Source organism: Rousettus aegyptiacus, unplaced genomic scaffold, assembly GCF_014176215.1.
Source record: "Rousettus aegyptiacus isolate mRouAeg1 unplaced genomic scaffold, mRouAeg1.p scaffold_m13_p_4, whole genome shotgun sequence".
Taxonomy (NCBI): domain Eukaryota; kingdom Metazoa; phylum Chordata; class Mammalia; order Chiroptera; family Pteropodidae; genus Rousettus; species Rousettus aegyptiacus.
Window position 1 is genome coordinate 55,163,879 of NW_023416307.1, and position 18,924 is coordinate 55,182,802.

Consider the following 18,924-nt stretch of genomic DNA (forward strand, 5'->3'; position numbering starts at 1 on the left):
CGCCGCCTCGCGTCGCGTGACTCGGCGGGAGCGCGCAAGGTTAGCGCCCGCCCCCGCCGCTTCCTACGCAGCCCTCGGTTCAGGTTCCGGGGCGCTGCGGCTCCTCCGGCCTGTGGGTCGCGCGGCCATCTCCCGACTCCGGGGCCGCGCGGCCTGCGGCGGCCGGGATGGAGGAGGCCGGGGAGGCCGAACTGAACTTGTCGCGTCTCAGCATGTCCCCCGAGACGCTGGAGTCGGAGCTGGAGTCGCGGGGCGAGGAGCGACGCGGAGCACGGGAGGCGGTGCTGCGGCTGCTGCTGCCACACAACCGTCTGGTGTCGCTGCCGCGGGCGCTGGGCAGTGGCTTCCCGCACCTCCAGCTGCTGGACGTGAGCGGAAACGCGTTGACCGCGCTCGGGCCCGAGCTGCTGGCGCTTCGCGGCCTGCGCACGCTGCTAGCCAAAAACAACCGGCTCGGCGGGCCCGGCGCGCTGCCCAAAGGTCTGGCCCAGTCGCCTCTCTCGCGCAGCCTTCAGGTGCTCAACCTCAGCGGGAATTGCTTCCAAGAGGTGCCCGCCTCAGTGCTGGAGCTGCGCGCCCTGCAGACCCTCAGCCTGGGCGGCAACCAGCTGCAGAGCATCCCGGCGGAGATCGAGAACCTGCGGAGGTGAGCGGGTCCCTCCCAGAGAGAGGAATGCCTGGGGCTGTGTCCGGATGCCCCCGGGCGCCGGGCCTGGTCTTTACGACTTTCAGTTGTCACTTAGCGTCTTCTTCCAGGCGCTCCCTTTTAACTCTTTGACAGTACTACCTGACCCTCTCGGCTGATCTAATAACGTGTGACAGTGTTCGGTATGTTGTGTTTATCCTATGCAGATTTTGGAGGCAGTTTTTCTGTCTTCTTTCTTGAGTCTGGGGGAGTGATCCGAACTGAGTAGCTTCTCAAACAAATGTAAATCTGAGATTGTCACTTCCTTGCTCCCGAAGTCTTCAGTGGTTTTCCACTCCCGTAGATCAAAGTTTGTGCCTTTTAGCAAGAAGTAAAGGTACTCCGATTTAAGTCTTGCTTTCCACAATGTCGATTGCTCCCTATTCTCTCTCTGTAGTAGTACAATAGATCCCCATAATGGAGAATGGGAGGCGCTATGGTTTCAGACCCTCAGTGGTTACTGAAACCTCAGATGGTATGGAACCCTATAGATGATATGTATTTTTCTATATATAAATATTTTTGATAAAGTTTAATTTGTAAATTAGGCACAGTAAGAAATAAATAGCATAATAAAATAGAACAATTATAACAGTATACTGTAATAAAAGTTATGTGAATATGGTCTTTCAATGTTAATGTCTTCCACCCACGTATGTAATGCATTTTTCATCCTCATTAAGCACTTATCAAGCACTGTGGCTGAAATCTACGCAGTTTGAGATGTGATAGTAAAACTGGCACAAATGTCTTTTTCTTTCACAATTTCACAAATAGAAGATTCTTACCTTAGATCTTAGCAGTCTCAGCATACTATTTTTTTCTTTCCTTTTTAGAGAACTTTCACCTTTTCACTTAAAGGAACCACTTTATGGCTTCGCTTTGTCATATCTTAATTGCCAGCATCACCACTCTTGTACTTTGGGGCCTTTATTAAGTAAAATAAAGATTACTTGAACACAAGCTGTGTGGTACCATGACAGTTGTTATAATAATGGAGCCAGCTACCAAGTGATTAATGAATGGGTAGGTAGCATACTGGACAAAGGGACGATTCACAACCCAGGCAAGACGAAGCAAGATGGCGTGAGATTTCGTCACACTACTCTGAATATGCCCAATTTAAAACATGAATTATTTATTTCTGGAATTTTCCATTTAATATTTTTGGACCATAGTTGACCACAGGAACTGAAACTGTGAAAACAGGACTACAGATAATGGGGGACTATTGTACCATTTATAGAATTCAGTGAGCCCTGCGTTTTACGGGCAGCTGTGGGCACTAACTAAAAATGTGTAAAACTGTGTCAAATAGATGCATTGTCTTTGTACATCTCCTGTTCCCTTTGCCTGAAATCTTGCCTACACCTGGCAAACTCCTTTTCATCCTTCAAAACCCATGTCAAGGGTCATCTCTTTGTTTTCCTTCTTTCCTGCTTCCTGATCAATATCTAATTTATTACCTATTCTGTACCTCCTCTGTACTTCATTCATCCCGCCATTGCATTTACCCTATTGATTATAATTCCTTGTTTACAAGTTTTCCTCACCTACTGGATTATTTAGTAAATATATGTTGAATTAAATGGAAGGAAGAAACACATGGGTAGCAAAAGTCCCCTATAGGTGGTCTGCAGGAGAATGGGAAAGCAAGAGCAAATACATTGTCCAAAGTGGGGGAAAAAAGTGTCTTCCATCTGTAAAATATTTTAATATCTTTTATTGATTTTCGGAGATAACAGAATGTTAGAGCTGGAAGGGACCTCAGAGTTAAGTGTAGTGATGAAAACATTGGCCTGAGAATAAGAACTCTTGGTGTCCCAGCCTTAGGCAAGTCACTTAACATGTTCTGACTACAGTCTCCTAATCTGCACAATGAGGCATTTGGACATGATGTCGTTTCATTTACTCATCAATAGGTATTTATTTAGTATTTATCATGTGTCAAGTGCTGGGGATACAATGGAGCTGACATACTATGAGACATTAAATAAGACATCTAATTAAAATTGTCTAATATTTATCAGTGCTATAAAGATGTACAGAGAGTCTTGAAATAAAATAACAGAGGGACCTAGCTTAGTTTGGTTCTTGAGGAAGAAACATTTGAAATGAGCTTTTGAAGGAAGAGTAAGAATTAACTAGGAGAGGGAACAGCACATATGAAAGCCCAGAGGCAAGAAGGACTGATGGCCAAAATTTTGAAAGGAGGACATTGTACTAGAGCTTAGTGAGAAAGTGGCCAAGAGGGAAAATGACAAATACATTATTTGGACCAGACCCTAGGCCATGTCAGATCTTGAAGGCCCTGGTAAAGTTTTTATTTTATGTTACATGTAGTTTTAAGGGCATCTCTCCTTGCTATATAAGAATGGAGTAGGGAAAGAGTAGAGATTTGAGAAGAGATTTTGTTCAAAGGAGGCTCTTCTATTAGAATGAGAGATGATAGTGACTTATACCAGGGTGATGCCAGGAGAGAGAATAAGAAAGAAGGGTTTGAGAGAAATGTAGATGCAAAATTGACAGGCCTTGGTTCCTTCTAATTTTGGTATTATGTAATTGTAAACTTCTCATTTGAATTTTCATAATAAACTAAGAAAAACCCAGAGCAATTATTAGTTACATTACATGGGAAAAAGAGTAGGCAAATATCCCATTTATTGAATACTTACAATATAGTAAGCCCTGTTATAAGTGCTTTAAATATGTATTGTAATTCTCACATTGACTCTATGAGATGAAAGGAAGAAACTGAGGCTACAAAATGTTAAGTCATAAGATCACAAAGCCAGTAAGTGGTGGAACTGGATTTGACCTCTGGGATCTCTGACTTTAAACTCATGAATTTTCCACAGTGATGGGAGTAGGGCTAGAACATAATTCTTTTGACTTTTCTTCTGTTGCATATTTGATCAAGTTGGTCAAAGCTGTTGCCTGGTTGACCTGATTTTATAGGCTGTTTTTGGTCATTGTTTCTTTGGTTCCAAAGTATGATGGGATTGTGCATGGGAATTTTTATGTCACATTTCAGTTGAATCCTCCATTTCTCTTTACTGATAGGAATCAATAAAGTTTTAGGCCACATTCTAAATATAAACTGGTTGAGAGTAGGCTAAGAGAGTCATGTAGAAATTTACTCTTAGAAGTAGAAACAGCCTAGGCAATGGCCTGATTCACCCTCTTCATTTTATAGAGAAGGAAACAGATTTAGTATCAGTGACTTGTTTGAAGCCAGATAGTAACTGTGATATGTGGTTCAGCCCTTGAAGGCTGCTTACTTACTCGCTAATAAAATAATGCATTAAAGTTTCAGAAATGTAGAGGTGGAGATTTAGTCACTTAAATCCTAAAATACTTGCTCAAGAACACTATTTTCTCTTAGAATATACATGGATTCCCTAGACCTTATAGGTAACCCTGATATATATTGTATACTAAACCATGTTGCTTTAAAAACCAGATCAGGTATTTTTGGACAATAGGAAGATCTCTATCCTCTTTAACAGCAATTTAAAAAATATTACAGAGGATTTAATCAATGTGAAGTTTCCATTTCTCCCCAAGCTTTATCATTTAAGGAAGGAATAACAAATACATTAATTAGCTTAATTGATGTAATTGACCTCTCAGATTTAGCAGGGTGTCTTTATGTATGTTTTCTGTACTTTGTTAATCCTTTTTAATGGTGGCAAAATCTTTTTAAAATGGTCTCTGAAGGATCAGTTTTGAAGTATAACAAATAAATTGGTGTTGAAAATATTATTTTTATGCTTAACTTCATTCCCATGAAATAAATTAGGCCCAGTATGAACCATGAGGTTGTGGATATAGATTCTTTCCATCAAAGTATGAGGTCATTCTTCAACAAGTAGGTATATCTTATCAGCTAGTATATGGACAAACTTGTTTTTATTTTATTATGTTGAAAAAGTAGGTGTAATTAGAATTTTTTACCTGTTTCTTGTGACCTCTTTTATCCTTCTCAATTAACTCAGACATTAATTGAGGAAGAGCTTAATAACTAATCACCCAGTGGGTATTAGACTTTATTTAAGGAAATGAAAGCTTCCGAGCTGTTTAACGTTCAGGATGCTAGACATCCAAAGAGTAGGTTTGAGCACAAGTGAATTTCTTGGTACCATTCCCCACATCTTTCACTCAAATTTTACTTTTTCTGCTCATGACCCTTCTCTCACTGCTTGCTGTGGTTTTAGAAATTGAAGATGAGGATTATGATAGAAACAAAAGCTAAATATTAATGTCCTGGAATGTTTTGACAGTGGTATGCAATATATTGATACCTAACAGAAGAGGTGACTGGACCAGATGATAAATTGGGTGTTATAAAGTTTAAATAAAAACACTTTTCCCCATTTAGAGTCACATAACTGAGTTTTTCTCTGGCTCTCAACTTCTTGCCTCTGACTTCTTTTATTGCCTTAGTTTGAGGCAAGTACCAAAAGATGATTCCTCCATTTTTGCTTCTACTTCTGAACACATAATGTATTTTAGAAGCCTGTAGTGAGTGATAGTATTTGAAAATGACTCAATATGGGGATTCTGTCTCAAGAAAACTATCCACAAATGTAAGGGTCTTGTCTTTCTGTTTCTCGTACTTTCTGTATCTTTGTATACAAATTTGTCTCATTTTAATTTCATCTCCCTTTAACCAGCTGTAATATAGGACTAGTGAATATTTTTGTTATATTTAATGTTATTTTTATTTGGGTGGAGAAGCACAACATTTTCCACTTGTATCTGTGGTCAAAGTTGATTAGCATGAAGGGACTCACTTATTTTTTCAGTGCATCATTAGCCCTTGCTAGAGAAGAGACATCTACTTCAGTATCCCTAAGAATTGGAAGAGTGGGATACTTTTCAAAAAACAAATTTAATGTTGGTCTGTTAACACAACAGAAAGGAAAAGAAGAATTTTTCTCTAAATTTATGAATGATTTTCCTGTTTTCTATATTTTTCAAGCACTGAAAGAATAGAATTTTTTTCAGGCCTGATTAACAGAGCTGCAATGCCGACAAACACAAAATCTTTTAAATACTACAATTTTGTTTTAAATTCAACAATAGTTTCCTTTCTCCTTACAAAAAAGTCTGTTTTAGAACTTTAATTCCCGCAAATCATTTAAAGGCTTTAAGTCACTAGAACTTTGGAAATTACTTGAGTTTCTAAGAGATAAATAAGCCTGAAAATATACATTTAATATGCTGGTTATGTAATCTGATTAATGATACCCATCAGTTGCAAAATATAATTTATATAATTTCAAAATCATGGGCTTGGTTATATTTTAGAACATCAGATCCTTCTTTGCCAAAGTCACAGTAACTACTAAAGTTTGGCATCCCTTCTGTTTGTATACCTCCCTCCCACTCCAAAGCATTGAAAGAAAATGACGTTGAGTAGTAACTACCAGGCACTAGTTTCTCTTGATTCCTGACTTAAACAAATAGAAAGGACAAATATTTAACTTTGTACTCAGATTCACTGTTCTTTTTCTTCACTTTGTTTTCTTCTTCAGTAGACTATATTGCAAGTTATCTAACTATTGAATTCCTTTTAAAGAGACTTTCAGGTTTGCCGATATTTTTCCCAGATAGTCTTCTCATTAAAATAATTATTTTTCTAGGGTAATTTCTGTTTTGGGGGCTCCAGATAGTCTATTTTAGTAGCTATTATCATTGAGAAATAGATATTTCTGTCTATCACTCCTGCCTCTGTCACCCTTGATCTACCCACACTAACTGTTTTGCTTTTTCACAATACAACAAGCATTTTTCCACCTCAAAGATTTGTATTCAATTATTTCATTCATATCTCCTTTCAAATGTCATCTATGAGAAACCTTTTATGACCACCTTATCTAGAATATCATCACCATCAGATTACCACTCTTTTTCTTTGTAGCATTTAAAGATGCCTGACAAAATATATACAAATTCATTGATTTATTGTCTGTCTCTTTTACTAGAGTGTCAATATATAAGGTCAAGAACTTGGTCTTGTTTCCGCTATATTCTCTAGAATAGTACCTGCCTGGCACATGGTAGGTGTCTAGTTTATATTTGTTGACTAGGCACTTTGCATGATATGTAATAATATTATTCCACTTTAAAGAAGAGGAAACTGGAGCAGAACAAGATAATTAACTGGCCCAAGTTCTTATACTGGTAAGTGGTAGAGCTGAGATTAAACAAAATAAATACTAACAAAAATAAGGTGTGTCTCGTCTATATACCTACAATGAAAGCTCCCTGAAGATTGCAATATTTCTGTAGAGACTACCACTAAGTAAAACATTTGCTGAATAAATAGATGAAATGTGTTCACTATAGTAAAGACAGTGGGGGTATCTTGTACAGCTTTTGTTTGCTTACTCTCTTTTTGTTTGTTTTTGTTCATTTATCTTTGCAGTTTAGAATGTTTATATCTTGGAGGAAACTTCATCAAAGAAATCCCACCAGAATTAGCAAATCTGCCTTCTCTAAATTACTTGGTATTGTGTGACAACAAAATCCAAAGTGTGCCTCCTCAGCTTTCACAGTGAGTAGTTTCAGGCAGTTTATGTATACATAGAGATACATGCTTAGGAATTACTGTTCTGCATTCACCCACATGTTTTATATGCAACAAAGAATTCTATTCTCAAAGTAAATGATACATGAGAATTGCATTTCTGAGGTTTGAAGTAAATTGGATTGCTTATTTTTAATGTTACTTGTAAATGCTCTGATTTATTCCTCAAAATATTTGTTTGTTTCCCGTAACTGAAAATAGAATATTCATTTGGCACAGATTTCTTAGGTTTTATGAGATTTTATTGATTTTCTATTTGATATAAAGCATTCCTATCCTAATGAGATAATCTGAAGGATCTTCATTCCTGTTGCATTTAAAATGTTACCTTTTTTGGGTATCTGAATGATAACTACCCCCCCCCCCCAAAATCTTTAAATCTAGCATTTATCTTTCACCTAGCACATTAAAATACTCCTAAGTTTTCTAAACTATCTTAAGATTGGATGGGCCAAAGTCCCTCATAACATTTACAAATTGGCACTCTAGTTTCAGCGCCTTTTTATTTTACTTCCATTGACCTTAATCTGACTCGCTTATTGTTATGTAGAAACCAAGTTCTTCACTTAACTTCCTTGGTAGCAATCTTGCTGATTGTCATTGGTTTTTGACTGCTTTCATTCTAGGTTGCATTCCCTTCGTTCCCTCAGTCTTCACAATAACTTGCTGACCTACTTGCCTCGGGAAATCCTCAACCTTGTTCATTTGGAAGAATTGAGTTTGCGAGGAAATCCACTGGTCGTTCGTTTTGTTAGAGATTTAACCTATGACCCTCCAACTCTTCTGGAATTAGCTGCACGGACCATTAAAATTAGAAATATTTCTTACACTCCATGTGATCTTCCTGGGAATCTTCTTAGATACTTGAGTTTAGCCAGTAATTGCCCAAATCCAAAGTGTGGAGGTAAGTTATTTCAGTGTCCTTGTTTCCCATTCATTTAGCTATTTTTAAAATTGATAATCCAAATGTTTTCCTTAGCTGCCTTCTTTCAGTGAAAGGCAGTTAGTCTCTGTTCGCCTCACCTTTTTACCAGAAAGTAAGACATTTCATCCCCTCTGGATTTCTTTTTTTTCCTCTCTTCTTTCTATTTTCATAGTACTTCATGATTTATACACAAGGAAAATACCCAGGAAGTCTCATCCTGTCTTGGAACTCTCATGAGATAGTAAAATGAGAGGAAACACAAAGGAAATATAAACAGCCCTAATTGCTTGAAAAGAAGCTCTAAAATGTTTGGTTACTTTTCATATTTATTTGAGGGACATGTTCTTAGAATCACCATTCTAAGTATTAGGTACCATTATAAAGTATGATTCCAGACTTTTAGGAATGGGCTGACTGTGTGCCAAATGTGTGCAGATTCCAGAATGTACCCTGGAATTTTATTTTCTTTTAAATCCATGGTTCAAAATGTCTTGATTTTAGAGCATTTGAAGAAAATTAAGCAAATGTTACAGTGTAAGGCAGAATGAAGAAGGAGTCCAGTGTACTATTAGGAATCAAAAGAGGGTAAGAATACATAATTAGATCTGGAAAAGATGAGACGAGTCTTGAAGTATGATTTGGATTTCATAGGGTAAGATTGAGAATAAAAAACTTTTCAGATGGAGCGAGTAAAATTACAGACAAAACAGTATGGGGCAGAATGTTGGGTGAGTAATAATTTGGCTTAAAGGTACAGTTAGGGGAGTAATGAGAGAAAAGAGTAAAATATACATCGAGGCAAGGTTAGGAAGGGCCTGGAGTTCCAAGGGTGTGGGTGGGAGTTGGTGACTGATAGCAGGTCATTTTATTTTGCCTCCCTCATAAAATCCAATTTGAAAAATCTAATCTGATGGGTGTACAGAAAGATTTTTACTATTGTGGGATAAATGTAGGTGCTGAGGAAATGCTATATAATGATGATCAGAGCCATGTGAGATTTTCCCTGGAAGTCCCATCATGTCTTATAACTGTTATAAGGTTATGAAGGGAGAAAATTATTACATTCCTGGAAAGAATATTAGAAGAGAAAAAAAAAAGGCATTATTGGGCCATTTCTGGCCACTCATTTTTAGAAATAAGGTTTACTGTGCTGTGTCAAATTAGAAGTTATTCAGCCTCTCTCTTGTTCGTTTTAACAATGGCAAGAGACAAAATTCACACCAAGCCATCAGGCTTAATAGTCCATATCTGATCTCTCCCTTAAATCTGTCTTTTTCTAGAAATGGACTGGTATAAGAATTCTCTTTTCTGTCTCTGAAGTGGCTTCTTAATTTTTCAATATATGGATGTATTATTTATTTTAGGAACAAAAACATTAAAAGTTATCAATTTAAAATTTGAGATAATATATAAACTTAACCATTGATATATTTGCCCTCAGACTCATTAGTTACTGAACTGGAAACAAAAGTTTTATATTTTGTGAGATATTTTCTTAAACAGTCTGAGATCTTAGAAATGACAAGATAGTATTGTATTATTTTAGCTCATGGTAACTCTATGATCTTTCTTTCATTACTTTATCTATTTTCAGGAAACCAGCACATTTGGGGAGGTTTATTATCAATATTGATTGACTAGTTTATCTACTTTTCTAAATTGTTCAAAGTAACATACCATTAATTTTTCTTTTTAAGCTACGAGTTATACTTAACTTATTATAGGATCAGAAGATTAGAAAGTTAATGGGGAAGTATTAAGAAAAAAATAAATAGAAGTCATTATTTCTCCTTTGCTTGGCCCCCATCTTTTTATTTTGCCCCTTATGTGCTACTCACAGAGTAGTTTGTGCCAGAGGAAACTTGGGTAAGGTATAGAGGTTGAGAATCCTCTTCAGAGAGGTGATGGGACCCAGAGTTCTGTATGTTTCAATTATACTGCAACCATTATGACAGCCTTCATGGGTTAGAGATGTGCAGTATCTTTGAGGAGTGACTAGAACCCTGAGACACTGCAACCTGTGCTTTCCTCTCAGCTTTAGCTACATTTTACTTTGCTGAAAGGCCACAGTTTAGAAGTACTAAATTAGGACTCAAAAGAGCTGAATACTAGTTTCAGTCTATCTAGCAGTATATAATTTTTTGAAAATCAAGTGAGACTATTTATTAATGAAACAGCTTTGAAACCTGTATATTTAGAGCCTGTGGAAATATAAGATAACATTTTATTTCTTTTTATTTTGCTTTCCAATAATTAAGAACAGGAATGCCAAAACTCACCTTTCTGCAAATTTTGTGTTTAAGTAATTCTTTAAGATCGTAATTAAAGAAGGTTTGTGGACTTTTTTAAGTTTCTTGACTATAGAGGAGTACCAAGGAGTGGCTTAAATGGAGGAAGGGCGCTTTAGGTATCCTGTAATCTCTCATCAGCCACTGTCCACAAAATCACCCAGCGAAAACAAGCTAAGTAAATGGTGTCCTTTTAATGTCAGCTCCCTTTAAGATAAATCTGGCTAGCTCTTTGCAGCCAAATTGCCATCCCTAAAACCTTCCAATATTTTTACAAACAGCGATAGAAGCATTTACTAGTTCTGCTTGAGATTCACAAAAGAGAAGACTGTATGTGACATTTCTTCAGAATGCTGGTGAAATGGTTGAAAAAGAAGCAGTGGCTCTTTGCTTTGTAATGATTACTTTGCACTTATTCCTTTTTCTCTGCAGGAGTCTACTTTGACTGTTGTGTCAGACAAATAAAATTTGTGGACTTCTGTGGAAAGTACCGCCTCCCACTGATGCACTACTTGTGTTCGCCAGAGTGCTCTTCCCCTTGTAGTTCCTCTCACAGCTCTACATCCCAGAGTGAATCTGATTCGGAAGATGAAGCCATTGTTGCTGCACGCAGAATGCAAAAAGTCCTTCTTGGTTGAAAGAGTGTAGGTGGTATACAGAAAAGACTGAGCAAAGGTGGTTAGAAAAGAAAACACTTTGAAGTTCGCTAGAAACCTTATCTTCGTCTTGAATGTCCATGAAAGAGTCAGAGGTGATATAAAAGATTTTGTGTTTCATCTACCCATTTAGTAGGAATGAGTCCAGTTCCATGTTTGGATTTTTTGAATATGATTCATTCTGAATGGCAGTTTCAAATTTGGCTGATTGTTTTCAGTTTTCACTCAAAGTTCGTATGACTCACACAGCAGACTAGAACATTCTGAAGAGCAGTGCTATAATAAACCATGAGTGGTGTAACTTGTGACAGTTGAGATGAAGAAAGAAAGGATCAAAGCTGTAATTATTATTGGAGTTGTCCATGGGTTTAGGTTGAACACTATACCATAATAGGATTAGCCTTCCCTTCACGTATTGCCCATATGTCAATATTGCAGAGCTATTCAGATAAACTTACGGATGGTTATGTAGGACCTAACCCTTTCTGACCTACTAACTGGTAAAGTAAGGGATACAACTTTATGTGGGATTTTAAAACTCTTTAGTTCTACTCCTTTATTCCAAGTGATTATCGTTACCCTTAGTCCAGCAATGACTGTTATAGTGCCTTAAGTCCTAGCAATGATTTAGAAGTTTATTCAAGAAATGATGCCAGAGCAGCCTATAACCTGACATACTATGCAGAACAATTCAAAATATGCTTTAACAGAACTATGTAAAAAACTTGAATATCTGAGCTTATGGCCAGCTTAACTTCATTTTTTGTTTAAACATTAAGTAATCCCCTACAAATCACTTTACACTTAATGGGAGGCCAGTCTTAACCAGTCTGTTCATAACACAGAGTAATCATTTTTGATGGAAAAACCAGTCACATTTCTTCTGGTAGGAAAGAAATGTAAGCTAGTAAAGCTTCTTTGTATCTTGAATTAAAAGAATGGGAAAATTATTTAAAAATTTTTAACCATTATGTATGACTCCATTGCCTATGTGTACTGAACTCTAACTTTCTTTACATTTTAAAGAAATACTAGAAAAACATTACAACAAGCCAAATAAAATTGAGGGCAGCAGTCATTGTATTTGTACACAATAGAGCACCAAAACCAGTTTAACCATGGGAATTTTTTGAAAATAATGTATTGATAACAAAAATTTATTAAATATATCCTTAAAGTATAAGCAGAAAAATAGTTTCACAAATTAATTGCTTTTAGAAGTGACCAAATATCAGTTTAACATGCAATAAAAATATTTCAATTATGAGTTGATATTATAAAATAAAATACAAAACACATACTAACGATCACTAAATCATTAGCCTATAATAACATGGTGGTTCGTTGGTAAATGTTAGCTATACAGTAATATACAGGTGAGAAATGCATTGGAACATGAGATGATCTCCCTTGTGACTTACTAGCAATCCTGACTAGGCACACCATTTTTTAAAAGTAGATTGTTTTACAATAATGATATATCCATGTGTTAGGTTTTTGTCATATATTATTTTTTATTATAGTAGAAAATATACTGTAGGATAGTTTAGAGTTTGTCTGTTTGTTATATGTTAATTCATGAAACACCATGAGAGTTTCATGACTGCAGTTGTGAAACGCTGCTAATGAGTGAATACCTTCCCCTTGTTATAATGTAGTTAGAATCTTTTTTCCTTTTGACTATGAAATTTTCTATATCTCTAGAAGTAATCTAGTATATTTCTACTGCCTAGCAAAGTAGTACATAGGTGATTATATCGTACAATGGAAGTAATAAAAGTTTGTTTACTTCTCCATTTGAGCCACAGCAAGCTACATACTACAAAATTATGAACAGTAAAGATGATTTAAACAGTGCCTCAGTGGCAAGCCCAAAATGTTTTGTAATAAGTGACTTAGTTTAGATACATAAAATATTTTCATAGAAAATAATGTATTAATACTCAATAGGACCAAATTTTTCTGGCTTAAATGCCTCAGTTTACTTCCTAATTCATTCAGCTTAACCTGAGTAACAGCTTGGGTAATCTAAGAGTTAGTCTTTGTCAGATAATTTGGTTGGTATGTAAATATGATATTTAGCCTACATACCATATTTCCAGCTTCCCAGAAAGAAGATAAACTGAGCTTTTACAGATGTAAATACAGCTAACCAGAAACATTTTCTAGCCTTTGCTATATAATGTAGATGTAGTCTATAGTATACAACAAAATATCTTTCGACATAATGTTTGTTATGTTTCTCTGTATGTACATTTGGAAATCCAAGCTCCGTGTTCAACTATCTTTAGTGACTTTTACTGAAATCTACATTATAGCTGTTAATTTTATCTTGCTTTTAATCTTTAACCTAACATTTTACAAGAGCTGCTAATAATTCCTAAGATTTCCCCTGTTTCTTTTCCCTACCTTCTCTTTCATAACTGGTGATTGTAGAAATTAACCAGAAGTTTAGATAGAAGGGACTTGATATTCTGAAACCAGATAATCAACTCCTGAATCATAAAGCTAACTGTGTTTAAAATGATAGTCTTTATGTCTTTAGTTAAGTTACATGTTTACGTTTAAACTACAGTTAATAAACTTTGACTGTATTTTTTGAGATATATAGAATCTGCACCAATTTTCATAATGAAATAAGTTTTTATATTGCTCCATTGGGCAGTTTTAGTGACCAAAACTTGTATGGATAAAACTACTTAACCAAAGCAGTAATGTGTTTTGAAGTAAATTCTTCAGTGCTAATATTTGAAACTGAAATGGGTTCATTGAACATTCTTAGTAATCTTTATTCCTAGAATCCAGTTCTCAGTGTCACTTAACTGAGTCGTGAACTAGATTTAGGATTTTAAGAAATAGTAAGATAAGCTAATATGATATTTTGCTTTCATGGGCCAGAGAATGGCTGATCTAAGGACAAACTAGTCAGGGTTCTCAATATTCCCTGTGTTTGAGTAGTAGAGATAGGTCTGAGAGTTACTATTCATATTTTACTGCTATATGTGTGTCAAATGAATCTCTTATTCTAAAGTTCTTGATATTTAGAACTTTTAAGTTACCAAATTTAATGTTGTAATATGTACCTCAAATTTGAGAATTTTAAATAAAAATTAAAGGCATTTTATACTAGTGCAGTGTAATACTGCAGACCAATTCCACCAATTTTAAAAGAAGAGAAGGAAAAGGCTCTTTGCTGGAGTGTGAAATGAAAGAAATCTTTTAAAGCAACAAACAGGCAAGGGAAGAGATATCGCCAAGTATAACCCTGAGCCAGAAAAGTTCTTTAAAGTAGTAATGAATTGTTTTAAAATTCAGTGGCCCACTGACTACCATCTGAAAGTCTTTATCACTAATTTTTTTTTTGGTGTCTACTCTTGGAGGATTGTTTGCATCTCTCCATGAAGAAGGGCCAGCAAATAACAGGATTTTCTTATAGCTAACTTTGCACTTTCCAAAGGGAAAAAGTGATAATACATTAACCTGGAATTTGTGGTATAGCCTTGGTTAATGTTTACCTTTTCATTCTGTGAGAAAGAAAAATACTAAACAAAAAATTGTTGCAAATAAAGTTGGATATTTTAAAATATTTTATATAAAAATTATCCTAAATAATAAGACCTTTTGTAGACAAAACTTTATCAGTTATAGTATGTGTATATAAAATTAGTTATTCCACATTTATTTAGAAATACCTAATTTTTACCTAACTGACCCCCTTCTATTCAAAGTAGAGATTTTATTATAGCAGTATAGATATTACTCCCATTTTGTGAGCTTTTAATAGTGAGCTGAGTGTTTAACAGTAAAAGCTAAAAGCTTTTGTATAGGTTTTTGGGTAAAATGATCTATAACACATAGTTCTGATTCCCTCTGTATGGAAAAGGGGTCTTTGACCTTCATTGTCTCTGTATTAAGCATTATATTCTAAACATTAATATGAATTTAGTAGCATCCAATTTTGTATTTCTGTTAATAGTCATGATCTTTTTAAAAGCAGCAGTGTCTTCAGTTGTGCTCAGAAAGTATGTGCCTTAAATCCTCTGCACTAGACCCAAAGCATGGGTAACTACATTGTTTAATTCAGTTGTTTGTGACAGCCTTGTCACCCTTGGATGCATTTGACTTGAGGGAGAAAAACTGTGATCTTCAGGGATTCCTTCCCCTAAAACAGGGCCTAATGTCTATGAGTCGAGGGCTTCCAGAGAGGGAATTCCAATCATGCATACCATCAGAAGGTCAAAACCATAAGGATAAGGTACCCTGAAATAAAATCAGTGAAAAGGTATGTTGTCTTTTATATTATTTCAGAAAGAAAATATATCTGCTACCACTAAGGGATGACAGCAGTTTCCTACCAACTGCACTTTAATAACACCATATAAAGATGACATTGCCATGAGGCCTAGCATATTTTGTGAGTGGCTTCTTTGTAATGCTAAGTTGAAAGGTAGGGGTATATTTTAATATCTTTGCATGTAAATATTTTCTTTTTTTTTCTCTTTTCTTGGTCCATTATTGCCAATAATTGATGTAGAAAATAACAGTTCATTAACAACACATTACACGAACAGGGTAATACTGATTTGGGTGCTACTAGACTTTTACGTAACATTGGTCTATCTCAGTTTATCATAAGAGACAGTATTCAGTCTCATAAATATTAAAATGTATTAGTTTAATGAAAGTTATTTATATACCATCATGCCAGAAAGCCATGGTTGAAGAGACTATCTGCATTCACCAGAATTTATTTTCTTCCTTTGGCTGGCTGTGAATAAATTGCATAAAATTGTTTTATTCCAAATTCCAGTTAGGGGAAGAAACCAGGATAAGATTGACATCACTATTGCTGGTACTAGAGAAACATTACTAAACCGGTTAATTCTTCTGTCAACAACTGATATTTTAAAGAGAACCCTTTCACTAAAAAATGGTTGACATTTCTGAGCCCAATTTGTATTCATGAGAAACAAAACCATAATGGGAATATTTTAAATAATCAGTATTTTTACTTTTTATAAAGTTTGGGACTTTTAAAGTAACAAAGGATATTGAAAATATATGTACTTTAGTCAGATTACTTTTCTGATTTTTAAATTTTCTGTATTTGAAATCTTGTGAATTAGGAATATCTGTATAGGTATATGGATATTTAAAGCTTACTGGTAACATGTAATTCAGCGACATGATTTAATTAAATTTTTATTTTCAGGATAAGAGATAAATTTATTGCATCAAATTTGTGTATTACCTTGTATTGGTAAATGCTCGAAAAGAGAATATTTAAGCCACTTCAGTTCTATACCTCCTTTATTCCCTTAGGACTCACAAAAGAATATCATCTTCTATTAACTAATCCTCTGTGTGAATTTTGCCATATCAAACATTTTGCTGTATTGTATTAAACATGTTTTGCTTAAATCTGATTATATATTCTGGGAAAGTAACAGTATTTTAGCTTTAATAGACAAGCATTTGTTTAAAAAAAAAAAAAACAAATTCTTACTGGTATTTGCCTGATTACTTGCTATACCATTGCTCATCTGTTTGTTGAATTTTTTCAATAAAGCATATATTAACATTTACTATCTGTGCCAGACGCATGGGATAAAAGATGAGTTAGACCAAGTCTCTTTCTATTAGAGTTCCTTCTGCTTCCACAGTCTTTATAATAGACTTATGGACATATGTTTTAATAAAAAAATCGGTGAGGTTGTTTTGCTGACTAAGGCCAGTTACTTCTTGCATATAATTCAGAATCAAACAATCTTAACACAAAGTCGTATAATACTAACTAAGCAATATTAATATTACAGTACTTAGTATTGGTCTTTGGTGCTATTATTTTGGTGACTAGAAACCTGGCATTTTTCTAGATTCCAGAACTTGGAAGAATATTGTGGTTGGTTATGAGTTTAGGTAAACAGTGGATAGGAAAGAAACATTCTTTACAAAACAGCTGTTTCAAATTTACTGAGATTGAAAAAGCTCAGCACTTCCTTGGTTAGTATATAGGAAGTCTTGGTGAAGACAGGCTCAGAAATTTGAAGGCACAAGAGAAAAAATGTTGGATGTAACTCTTGATCTCTTTTTTTCCCTGAGGATAAAACTATTCCTTACCCTCCCCAGCTGGGAATGTTCTCCTTAGAACAAGTATCAGAAGAAATTTTCTTCTTTAACAGCTTGTCTCACCCTGTAGATAAGAAGCCAGAACGTTGCAGGGAATATAGGAGATGTGGACATGTCCCATCATACCAGTCATCAGTCACTGCCCATTTCATGAGCAATTCCATCAGCGTTCCGTAGAATGTTAGAGCTAGGAGAAACTTTAAAGGTCGGAAATTGACTCACTCACTAGTTTGAAAGGAAAGATTTTAAGCCCAGGGAGACTTGCCCAAGACTTCACTTGGCTAAATCTTTTATCCAAGCCTCTGAATTCCCACTTCAATCCTGTTTCCACTATAGTATGCTGCTTTATTTAAAACTCTATAACAGGAAATCATTGGAATTGCATTGTATCAGGTCAATGCAAAGCGATGCTATCTGTACTACATCTCAGTGTGTTCAGAATTTTAGATCTGGTGGGAAACCTTGGGTAAGAATAAATGTCTGGGTACCTCAACTATTTACAAAGCCTATTCAAAAACTTGCCTTATTTAATCTTAATGACACTGGGGTAGGACTAGATTTGGTGGAAGTTTGTCGGTGTAGTTTATCATACCTTTTTCCTCTTCTGAGTTTGAAATCAATTAAAAAATTCACATAGCTTGAGAAAGGGATCTAAATGTCAGCTTTATCAAATCAGAATTGAGCTGCTTATATTCTCCTTAGATTGAATGTAACCAACCAAATCACACTCTCACCTGCAGGAGCTGTCTACCCCTAGATAGCATTGCACAAGACTGACCAGAACACACTACAAGTCCAGAGGAGAGCTAGTCAAATCTTAAACCCTGTAGTGCTGCCCAATAGAGAAACCTGGGGCAAGTATCATTAGACTTTGGCCATTTAGGCAAACGAGTTTGTTTTTCTCCCATAGGGAGGAAAAAGGAGCTAGAAAAGTTTTTTCTGGGAAGCTGTTCTCAGCCCTAGTTGAACAGTAGAATCACCATGAGAGTTTTCAGAATTCAAATGCCTGGACCCTATCTCCAGATTGATTGAAACCTGATCCCTTGGATTGGAATCTGGGGATCAATAGTTGGAGAAATTCTGCTAGGTCACTCAGTTGCCCAGCAAGAGTGATAATTCTTTAGTATGAAAGTCTCCTCTTGGTAACTTGAGGTCAGTGGACTAGCGTTTTAACAGATTAAGAAATGGATCTGAAGTGATGACCAATTTGCCCAAGTTCTCCTAGATACATAGTAACAGAGCTGGGGTTAGAATCCATTCATCTATTTAAAAAAAAAAAATTATTGTTATTGAATGCATACTTTAGACCAGGCATTGATTGCTAATCCAATGGTCTTTACTTTTCCCTATCAGTCACATTCTGAACTGAAAGAGTTTTGAGCATGTAAGATGGTATATTCAAGTGGATTGGCCATATTGGAACCCGCTGAATCTAAGTCATAGTATCTGCTGCATCATGGAACACAAAAGCAGCAAACAGATCAACTTTACCAGAAACATTCATGAAAAGATGGCTTGGTCAGATATTTCAAGTTATAGCCACTAGGGAGGAGATGGCCTTTCCATGAGTGAAGACCTTGTCAAGTCATACACTGGTTCTTTTAACCATAGATAAACATGGCTGACATCCTAAGTGGCAGTGGTGA

General features: G+C 35.8%; 1 protein-coding gene across 1 annotated transcript; it reads left to right on the forward strand.

The window, feature by feature from the left end:
* Positions 1-35: 35 nt before the first annotated feature.
* LRRC58 (leucine rich repeat containing 58) lies at positions 36-16,734 on the forward strand. Its single transcript, XM_016158816.2, has 4 exons — positions 36-646; positions 7,119-7,247; positions 7,907-8,184; positions 10,926-16,734. The coding sequence occupies exons 1-4, from the start codon at positions 168-170 to the stop codon at positions 11,129-11,131; spliced, it is 1,092 nt and encodes a 363-aa protein (XP_016014302.2). The 5' UTR covers positions 36-167; the 3' UTR covers positions 11,132-16,734.
* Positions 16,735-18,924: the final 2,190 nt, after the last annotated feature.

What these genes read in the sequence shown, in the direction of transcription:
- LRRC58 (XM_016158816.2), top strand. Translation starts at nt 168, where the DNA reads ATGGAGGAGGCCGGGGAGGCCGAACTGAACTTGTCGCGTCTCAGCATG. An exon ending in GAGATCGAGAACCTGCGGAG is followed by an intron (nt 647 to 7,118) that starts GTGAGCGGGTCC and finishes TTATCTTTGCAG; the next exon opens with TTTAGAATGTTTATATCTTG. An exon ending in GTGCCTCCTCAGCTTTCACA is followed by an intron (nt 7,248 to 7,906) that starts GTGAGTAGTTTC and finishes CTTTCATTCTAG; the next exon opens with GTTGCATTCCCTTCGTTCCC.